General features: G+C 36.4%; 2 protein-coding genes across 3 annotated transcripts; one reads left to right on the forward strand and one right to left on the reverse strand.

Annotated features, from left to right (window-relative positions):
• Window positions 1–124: 124 nt before the first annotated feature.
• Window positions 125–7992, reverse strand: Nompb (intraflagellar transport protein 88-like protein nompB). 2 transcript variants are annotated; one of them, XM_076432646.1, is made up of 14 exons: window positions 7575–7992; window positions 7227–7277; window positions 6918–7090; window positions 6297–6492; window positions 5802–6019; window positions 5477–5708; window positions 5151–5308; window positions 4895–5081; window positions 4530–4716; window positions 4207–4466; window positions 4070–4138; window positions 3705–3996; window positions 3301–3495; window positions 125–2674 (listed from the first exon to the last, which is right to left on the reverse strand). In XM_076432646.1, exons 1-14 carry the CDS (start codon window positions 7710–7712, stop codon window positions 2559–2561), a joined length of 2472 nt encoding a protein of 823 aa, XP_076288761.1. In that variant the 5' UTR covers window positions 7713–7992; the 3' UTR covers window positions 125–2558. The 2 variants fall into 2 exon arrangements, with proteins under 2 accessions (XP_076288761.1, XP_076288760.1); XM_076432645.1 differs by having other exon boundaries at window positions 7182–7277.
• Window positions 7993–8170: 178 nt separating this feature from the next.
• LOC143213113 (uncharacterized) lies at window positions 8171–10285 on the forward strand. Its single transcript, XM_076432693.1, has 4 exons — window positions 8171–8434; window positions 8755–8876; window positions 8945–9308; window positions 9942–10285. The coding sequence occupies exons 1-4, from the start codon at window positions 8329–8331 to the stop codon at window positions 10094–10096; spliced, it is 747 nt and encodes a 248-aa protein (XP_076288808.1). The 5' UTR covers window positions 8171–8328; the 3' UTR covers window positions 10097–10285.
• Window positions 10286–10574: the final 289 nt, after the last annotated feature.

Genomic DNA, 10574 nt, shown 5'->3' on the forward strand with positions numbered 1-10574 from the left:
AGAAAACTACCCTCCAAAATGAGGAATTTTAAACCCGCTATTTTATAATTATTCACGCTACGCTTTGGGATCTGGTACGTTCGGAGGAGGAAGAATTTTAAAAAATTGTCGAAATTTTTCTCTGGTTTCACAACCCCTTCAAAATGAGGAATTTCAAACTCGCTATTTTATAGTTATTCGGATTTCACGGATGCTCTTTGTGCACGCCAATACATTCTTTCATCTAGATCCGCGATTTTTTAAAATGCCTCAGGATCTTTTTCTGATCCTGCAACCACTAAGACTGACAGACCTAACGTAAAAAATTAGTAATTTAAAATTTGATATTTTACAATCATTCACACACTACGATTTGAGATCTGATACGTTCGTTCGTTCGGATGTATTTGAAGAAATTGTCGAAATTTTTCTCTTGTTTAACAACCCCTACGAAATGAGGAATTTCAAACTCGCTATTTTTTATATGCACGCTAATACATTTGTTCATCTAGATTCGCGATTTTTTACAATGCCTCAGGATCTCTTTCTGTGGTCCTGCAACCTCTAACACTGACAGAACTACCCTCCAAATTCACTACTTTACATTTGTTCTGATTGTACGGATGCTCTTTATGCACGCTAATACATTTGTTTATCTAGATTCGCGATTTTTTAAAATGCCTCAGGATCTTTCTGTGATCCTGCAACCTCTAAGACTGACAGAACTACCTAAAAACTGACACTATACTTTTTGATCTGATACATTCACTCTTTCAGAGGTATCTTAAAAAATTGTTGATATTTCTCTCTAGTCCTACAACCCCTTAAAAATCAGGGATTTCAAATTTACTATTTTACAATTATTCAGATTGTACAAATGCTCTTTGTGAACGCTATACTAAGAGGAAATAGATTTTCATGGAACTTCTGCGTCTCAGAGTTGGACAGTTTATATTTTGCTTTATGTTTTCGAAACTTGTCCGATAAAGATTATGATACTCTCGTGCTGTCTACAGGCGTGTTGCAATATCACGTGCGGTAATATCGTGTAATCGACGCCGCCAAATGGAGTAGAGATCGGAAGATTCGGTCCTCTGATGAGCATTGATCAATGTCTACTTTTTCTGATAACTGTCGTGATTATCTTGATAATTGATGATCAGTGGAGTGGTGTAACACGTTCCGCGAAACTTTGTTAATGTTAGTTGAACCGACCTACGAACCTTAATATTAGGTTGGAAAGAAAAAGTTCGTAACGTTCTCAAATTAAGAATCAAAGATAAAATTAAGTTATTTATTCATATGTTTATTCAATAACACGAGAAGTTGCCTCGAAAATGGCAAAAAGTAATACAACAGAATGGAAAATATGTTATTGTATGAATCTATGAATATAAATATCTAAATTTTATAGCTTTCAATTTTAATTTACAAACCCTACGAACTTTCGTTCCAATTGGCGTCTTCTGTACTCCAAATGCTATAGAATTATACCATTCTAATTACGAGAACTAGCAAACAGGTAAAATTCTGCGAAGACCTTCAGTTGAAAATTACTAAATGCAGCTATTCATATACATGTATATTATAATAACAATCGCGCAATATTTAAATAAATGCAGTCTTCGTATTTTTACGAGGCAATACAAAGTAGCACTTGGTAGTTTCAGTGTTAACAACTCCACTGTGTTCATTTCAGGCGTGTAATATAGGATTGGAGCTACTGTGACTTCAGACACCTTGTTCTAAAAAACAGACCATAGTAAGTGCAATAGTTGTAGCAAGTTTGACGAAGTTTGGAGTCAGAAAAGACACGTTCCGATTTCTCGTACTTGTTCACATTATGCCAGTTAAATGGAGTTTGAATATGGCTGCAATAAAACAGCATCCGTCTCCTAAACTACATAGGCTGAATGGAGTTTGATTAAATTGGCCAGCGTGTTTAAATTTAGATCGTTACAATCGGCCGACCCTCGTGGCTTCATAATGTATGTGTATGGCATCATTCTATAGACAACTATCTTACACTTCGAAATAGTAAATAAGGAGTGCGTGATTTATTTGTGCCTAAACTTCATGGACATACGGGAACTCTGGTTTCAGAAATGTACATCCATTTTTCTCTCGTTTTTATCTATTAATAATTATCTCTGTTTCTATTCCGAGTCATTCTAGTATCTCTATTTTATCTCCTAACAATATTTCAATTAGACGTTCGAAATAATTGAGAAAGAATAAAAAAACATCAAAAAAGTAACAAAATTACACCAAGCACATGAAAAAGTCGAAAACGAAAAAGAGTATTATCGAATAAACCACGAAAAAAAAATAGAAGAAAATAATAATAATAGTTACGATATAAAGAAAGATGTGAAATCAAAATGAGCTGCACTTAAAATGACACAATAATATTAATAATGATAAAATATTAAACAACTGTTCACTTTGGTTGCAGTTCATCAACTAATTTAATCAGCATGAAATTTAAATCTGCTCAGTGCTGGACTCAGTTCTGTCCCGCGAATTTCGATTGCAATGTTTTACAGAGATGTTGCTAAAGATAGTATAATATATTCACGTTACTCCGGCAGAAGATCATCGCCGAGCTCTTCGTCCCCGAAATCATCGTCCCTTTTCCCAGCTGACGTCATAGGGCGAATAGGTAAAGGGCCAATTGGATCGACGTATGGTGTACCTGCGTAAAATATTTCATATTCGTTGGACATCGTGTGTAATTCAACCCTTTGCCGAATATTTCCATTCTATACGATTTTAAAAAATATTTCGAATAGTAAGCGATGGATTGGTGGACGTTAGGCCCAAGTTTGGAAGATGCATAAATTACAGACATAGCAGGAATAGACTGTTGAAAATAGCTAGACCCATCTATCAACTATTCAATCCATTAGTGCACTGCAATCATCATCTGTAGATCATTCTCGTTAATGCTCATTTGAACTAAAGCTACGCAATTCCGAAACGTGGGTAGGTCGGAATATAGATAGTGCTTCGATCATATTTTCCAAATCAATAATAGCTTTAATCGTTCCTAATAGTTCCTCTAAATATCATCGAATATTTATGAACAGTCCGTAAAAGAAGAAACGAATTTTATAAATAACACTGTCCGAAACATGTCTGGACTATTATAAATAATTTTATAAGAATTACAGACTCGAGACTGCAAACGCTCTAAAACGAAATCGTACAATTTAATATAATAAATGATTACATTATTACAAAAAATCTACGTCTTGCAGAAAGATTATTATTTCAAATATGTAATTGGACCTCTCCTCCGTGCAATTCAGACTTTCGTACCTGTTCGATCGTTCGAATCAACTGCAGCTTCCGAATAATTCTCGATCGTAGACATTCGATTAGATCTCGAGACGCCGGCACTGCTCAGCCCTTGAATATCTCTTCTGCCAGGAACAGGACTCGATCTGTGATCCGACATCATACTCATCCCGGATCCAGTCCGTGACGATGTCCCGCTATTGGTCCTCCTCGATCCTAAAAGCATATTATACTCGTTTAATACTTAATTTATTCATGCTGGATGGAGCCGAAAAAATGAAGGGAAGAAAAGAGAAAAGTTAAGAGCTTCCAGGAAGGCGAGCTTCAGAAAACTATGCGAGGAGAAAGAAAGAAATCTGGGGTTACATAAATAAGGACAGGAGAAAACTTAATTTATTCGAGAACGTGTATGTCTGGGATGATACCTGGTCTCGCCGATCCTTGTCTATCTTTCAATTCCTTCGCCTTTTCAGCACGTTTCAATTCTGCCGCGTACATCTGCGCCTCTTTCAATCCTAGATCGCTGCATAGACGAATCAAGAACTTCAGGCACTCGACATTCTCAGGGAACTTCTCGTGGATATCTTGATACTCCAATAAAGCCTTGTGAAACTGGCCTGTTCGTCTCAAACATGCTGCGACGAGCAACCTCCACCTCGGTTCACCTGGAGCTAGCTCTACTGCTTTCTTGAAGTAAATCAACGCTTTCTCAGCAACCTGAAATAAACAACAAAACAAATATACAATATTTTCGGTAGAAGATCCGGGAAAAATAAATTACAATCCTCACCTGCATCGATACAAAGTACGACCCCAGCCAGTCGATCACTTCGAAGTTTGCGGGAAAGTATCTGTACGACTGTAGAAATAAGAATATGAATTAATACATAAGATACGATCGAATAATTGTACACTAGATCAACTTACATCGCTGTACAACTGATAAGCTTGCTGTTTATCACCAGAAGCATCATACATTTCGCCCAATTTTTGCAGAACTCCAGGATCAGACGGTATGATGCCAAGTAATTGATTGTACCATTCCGCTGCTTGATCCACGTCATTCATCAACTGATACAGGTGACCGATCTGGTACAGTGTTTGCGGATCGTGTCTGACTATATTCCGAACTTTCCAAAAGCAGTCCAGAGCTTCTTCGTAGATACTTTGCTTCTTGTAGACCAATCCTGTTAATCGAATCTTCATTTATAATATCTACAGATATATTATAAGGTTATAATTTTAATTACCGAGATTATAGAGTGCCTGTACGTGACTAGCGTCAGTGTCCAGCGCACACAAAAGAAGCTCTCTAGCTATATCAAAATCGCCTTTTCTGATCGCGCAAGCTGACAAATTGATATAGGCTGCTGCATTGTAACTGTCTGCCTTTCGAGCAATTTCTCCGCAATTTTCTGCTTGCTCGTAATCTCCTTGCTGCGAATTAAATAAGAATACATCGTAGAGATTCTCGATTCTGTGCTGACACAGAGATCGTGAAGGGATATATTTTTTTGTGGAGGGGTAGGCGAACAGGCTTAGATCGGGAAGTTCCGACGCGCTTAGATCGCGGGATTACAGTATTGTGTACACGGAAATGAGTACTACGACTTACTAGGAAATAAATAAAAGACAGCATGGTCGCAGCTGCGCTGTTGACTTTACTTTCCCGATTTTCGAACATTTTTAACGTGTCAATGGCTAGCTGCGTTTCTCTATTGTGCAGGAACACCATTGCTTTACTTATCTCCAAATCGGCGGCTAGAGGTCCGTACGCTGAAGATTTTATAGCGTCGACGCACCTATAAAGAACACAATGAACATATTGAAATATTTAATAGTGTAAATTTGACCAAGCAAATAAATGTTACCAAGCAAAACCAGCTGTAAGCGTGTCTTCGATAACGGGTGCTATTAATTTAGCAGCGCACAGTATCGTTCTCTCAGCTTCGGACTTCAATTCTTTCTCTAACTTTGATAAATCATCGTTCTTCAAGGTTTCATTCAATATATTCGAAGCCACATCGTCCTGTGAAACATATAAACAAAGTTTTAGTCGAGTACGATTTATAAAGATGTAAATACACTGTTCAGTACTTCAATGAAAACGAGATTCAACATTTGTGTGGCTAGCGAACGCAGGTGCAACAATCAAAACACTTTTGCATAGTGATATTCATAAATATTCCCAACTCACTGTACTTATACTATATCTGTCTTCCTGATCTATGTTAAGCTGAACCTCTAACAACTCTAAAAACGCCCGTTTCATTTTATCCCTATGTGACAACGCAAAATGGCAGAGAACAGTATGCAACCCTGCTTTAAATTCGGCTCTCTCTTTCATAACCCACTCAAAACTATTCGCCGCTTCTTCCAAACGACCCATTTGTACAAATAACATTCCAATGTTATGCATTATCTTTATTCTGCGAATGATTTATCAACTCAATGTTAACATAAGGCGATACACATTCGATAATGACTGAACAATAAATCAATCGACATTATTGTTTCGTTACCTCAAATCCTTATGAGCAGCCGGTGCTTGATCAAACGCCATTCTATACATTTTAATCGCTTGAGACAACTGTCCTATCTTAACATATATATTTCCCATGTTCACCTTCAGCCTAGCATTATTGCTGAACATTTTGTTCCTCGTTATAGCTTGATAAGTAGCTATGGCTTCGGTGTACATGTTATTGTTCGTATATTGAGTTGCCAAATTGAAAATAACCTGGAATTTAATAGAATGTTTAATATCTAATCTTCTCTTTTCTAGATGAATAAATAGACAGCGGATTTTATGCGTTTATAACAAAAATGTATAATTTAAAACAGTAAAAACATTCGAAGAATTTAAACATATATATTGGTATATTATTTTCAATCTATTAAACATATTAAGAAAGAAAATAATTTGCTATTTTACTCCAGTTTGTTGCAATTTAAGTGGACAATTTTTATTTTGCATAAAGATCCACTGTCTATTAATAAAGAAGATTAATCCGTACAGCAAATGTTAGATCTACGTTATGGTTGTCACTGAGTCCAGCCTGTTCTTCCAATCGAATTAGAGCTCGCTCTCGCGAGGATGCTTCCCTTGCTCTTTCCAGAGCTACTCTCATATTGTTCTCGTACGCTGCCTCTACTGAGCTTTCTATTAGCTCCATTATTTTCCTTTCAGCTACTTTTATCTTCTCCTCCGGTCTGTAAAAGTAAGGATTAAGCACCTTATGAAAATCTGGTCGTTTCGAGATTCAATTCACGAACTGAAACTTGACAAATGTGTTTGAAATTTGTGTTTTATTTGTCAAGTTTCATACTTAATGACCTGACATATCACGCGATAGAGCAGACTTTTATCTTGAGAAAACCCCCTTTGAAGTTTGCAAAGTCGAGGTTTTTATCATTGGATCGTGTAGTTAGTAAACTACGGATCTTTATGCAAAGTAAAAATGATTGTGGAAAGCAGGAATAACATAAAAATTGTCCCTTAACGACTTTGTTACATTAAAAGCAACATTACACCATTCTTGAATTTTTAAAATCCATTACTGTTTTATATTTCACACAACCAATTTCTTCAGAAATGCATAAAGATCCGCAGTCTAGTAATTAGTCTATAGCCTTACGTGTCTTCCTTCCCACTTTCTAAAGGAGGTGCGGCTCCTTTAACAGTGTTTCCCATATTTAATGGATCAAATGCTTGACGACTGCTGGTATAACCAGCACCTCTGACTGCGGTCATTGGACGAACTCCACTGGTAGTTGGACGTATAGATATACCAGTGCCAGACCTATGAAACTGAAATAATCAACATTATAGTATACACCAATATTACAAAAACATATACAGTAGGTTCTAACTAATTGCTAGATCAAATGCCCGGTTCTACCTCAGATCTTGCCTGAAATTCCAGTATACTCCTCAATTTACTTACTCCAGTCGACGTGCCCAGACGCATAGCAGTTCCAGGTGCTTTTGCAGTAAACTAACGAATTACAGAATACATTCCTTTATTGTTGTATTATTAATAAACAGTGGCTTTATTATTGTATTATTAATAGGCAGCAGATCTTTATGCAAAATAAACATTTTCTACCTGAATTGCGATAAACTGGAATGCAATGTAAATTTATTTCCCAGTTGGCAAAGCGGACTACGAAGCAGATAGACCGTGGATCGAATCCTGTTTTGTCTTTTAATGTTTGATTTTTGTAATAAATGCACAAAATCCGCTGTCTAATTATTAATAAATACTTTGTAAAATGTAAATCTAACTACTCACAAGCGATCTTCGTCCATAACTCGTGGTAACAGCTTCGTGAAAATATTCGTCTTGCTCGAGATCTTTGATACTGTATACCGATGGATAATTATTATATCCATCGTAAATATCGTCATTCATTTGCATAATAGCCATCATGATTGCTTCGGTAATACTGTGTTAATTACAGGAATACAAAATAATTGCAAATTGCACGGAGTTCCACTCAACAACAAACAGTTCACTGTTTTGATTTTCGTCACGTGACGTCACTGAGTTGCAAGGCAACCGGGACAATTTGTGAATTGTGGGATATTGCACGGGTCAGTAACGTAAAAGTATAGCTAAAATGGGGTATCTTGGTCACCCCGCCTAATTTCGCGGATTTGATTTTGAAATACGAACGTATAATATGTATATTTTGTGTTGGAATTCAATAAGTATATATGTACATATAATATACTATAGTTATATTATAGTTACCAGGTAACTTTTATGCGTTGCTATTACACATTTCGCAAGTGTCCCGATACTTTTGAGCGGCAGTGTATATTGGCGGGAAAGTACCGATATTTTACCGGGTGTTCAAGGTACTCCATTTTATCGAGAATTTCACTTTACTGATTGTGAGGTAAAAATCGCCGCGCATGCGTGAGAAATCTTGCACAATATCTCACCACTGCACTGGTCTGGCTGGCAGTGTTTTGTCTCCATAATGTGAGCGCAACGATATTGACATTTTATCGGTACACCGACAATTTAGTCGATTTTAAGAATGGCAGTGAAAGAGAAACACTTAGAAAATTCCACCGATGAAATCGAGTGGAACGTCGAAAATGAAATTCAATTATTCTTCGCTATGAACGGACATAAACCCGTCGGTAAGATCTCGAGTAATCGGTAACACTTCATAGGTTATGTTTACATTAGTTTCACATGGAAGCAATGTTGTTGCTCACGATCATTCCCAGCGTCATTTGTCGATTTTATAAAATTAATTTTTTCAGATATTTCTTGTAGACAGATTAATCTTTCTGATATTCCTAATATAACATTTTATTTATTCGATCAAACCGGTAGAAATTGAATAATTAGATCGATCAAAATAGACTTGTGTTCCACTGTCGAAGAGTTAATAATAGCATTGCAGGAAGATTCTATTTTCATTTCACAAGATTTTATTGAACATCTCCTTTCGCAGGTGTGAATAAATATTTCCACATGGTTTGTATATGCGAGAAGTTTCGAGCTGCCACCCACAAAGATGTGCCGTTGAAAACGATTTGGGATCATTTGGAATCAATGTACGACCTCATAGCATTGGTAGTTATAAATGTAATAAAAAATAATGCGTCAACATTGCAAGTAAAGTTAAAAGTATATCATTTTAGGACGATATGGAAGATTTACCGTTCCCCAATCAAGAGATCGACTTCTTTTTACCTGAACAAGAATTCTTGGGAACGCTTAAAGCTAAGAAACGAGAAGAACCAGAACTCAAGTTGAAAGAACAAAGGGACAAGTACAAGGAAATGAAAAAAGAGAAAGATGTTAAGGATCCTACGAAGAAAGATACTATCCTGCGCGATCTTAAGGGAACAAAGGATGTTGAGAAAAAGAAGGAAGAGTTAAAGAAGTTTGTCAAGGATATAGAAATGAAGAAGGACAAACTTCGAGACGTGAAAGATATCAAGAAGGATCACAAATCTTCGAAAGGGAGATCGTCCAAAGGAAAAGATGATCTTGAAGAAATAAGTGTGTATTCCTAGCTTTAATATAACTGTACTCCTCATCTACAAGAAGATGGTACAAATTTCGACAGAATAGGATCTCCAAAGCCCACTCTTAAGGTGGTGGACTCGTTTCTAAGATTGTAAGAGTACGGGATGTGCTTTCTCATTTCTCGAGAATGCAAAGATGGGGTTTGTCAAAAGTAATTTGTATTATTCAGAAGCATATAGCTACGTATGTAGCTACTTTCATAAAGCTGCGACAGCTATATGCTGCCGAATAATGCAAATTACGCCTCGTAAACATAAAAATAGGACTTTTGATGGCGATTGTGACTTAGATCTCGATCTTTTATCCTAAATCCCAATCTTTGAATTATCCCAAACCCCATCTTTGGGGGGAAAAGCCCCCTCATCTTTGCATTATCGAGAAATTAGAAGGCGCATCCCGCACCCTTGCAATCCTAGAAACGAATCTACCTCCTTAATACTAGCGTAGTAGGGATGTAGAATTCTGGAGGCAGGACATCGTGACAGTACTGTTCCAGTCAAACTCGATTTTATAAATATTTGTAACGCGAAGTAGGGATATAAGTTTGCCGTCTTCTCGTGGAGGAGGAATACATGCGTGTAGAATTTAATAATTCCTTTCTTTCAGTGTCTACTGTAAAGAAGGAACGCAAGGACTCGGACTCTGGCCGCGAAAGCTTAAAGAGAGGACCGAAACGACCAACTAGGCAAAGCGTGGATAGCACATCGAAAGCATCTCCAAGTCCTCGTGATACACCACCGCCAAAGCGTAGAAGAATATAATAATTAATGCTCATATAGTTTGAATTTTGAACACTGAACAAAAAGAATGAGACTCATAATACATACTTATTATGTAAAAATTTGTACGAAAGATCGTGTACTTATACGAACACAGTTTTATAAAATGTTTTGCATCTATTGTAAATATGTATTGTATGATGAAACATTAATAAAAGTATTACATATCTATACTTTCGAACAGATGATTGCGTGTTATTACATAATATGAACACAGAATTCTCATGCGTAATTTCTCGAAAAAATAAATCAATTGTCTTGTGCGGTATCAGCAGCAATTATGCATCTTGCATAACTGATTGACTCCTACACAAGGTAATACTTATAATTTAATTAGAAACACGTATACTTTAAGAAATTAAACAATATAGGAGAAAATCTGAGGATCTTCGATTTATCAAAATCGTTGAGAAAAATGATTATAAATTTTCTTTGCTTTCCTAAAGACGAATAAAATCAT

This window comes from Lasioglossum baleicum, chromosome 10 (genome assembly GCF_051020765.1).
Source record: "Lasioglossum baleicum chromosome 10, iyLasBale1, whole genome shotgun sequence".
In the NCBI taxonomy this organism is placed as follows: Eukaryota; Metazoa; Arthropoda; class Insecta; order Hymenoptera; family Halictidae; genus Lasioglossum; species Lasioglossum baleicum.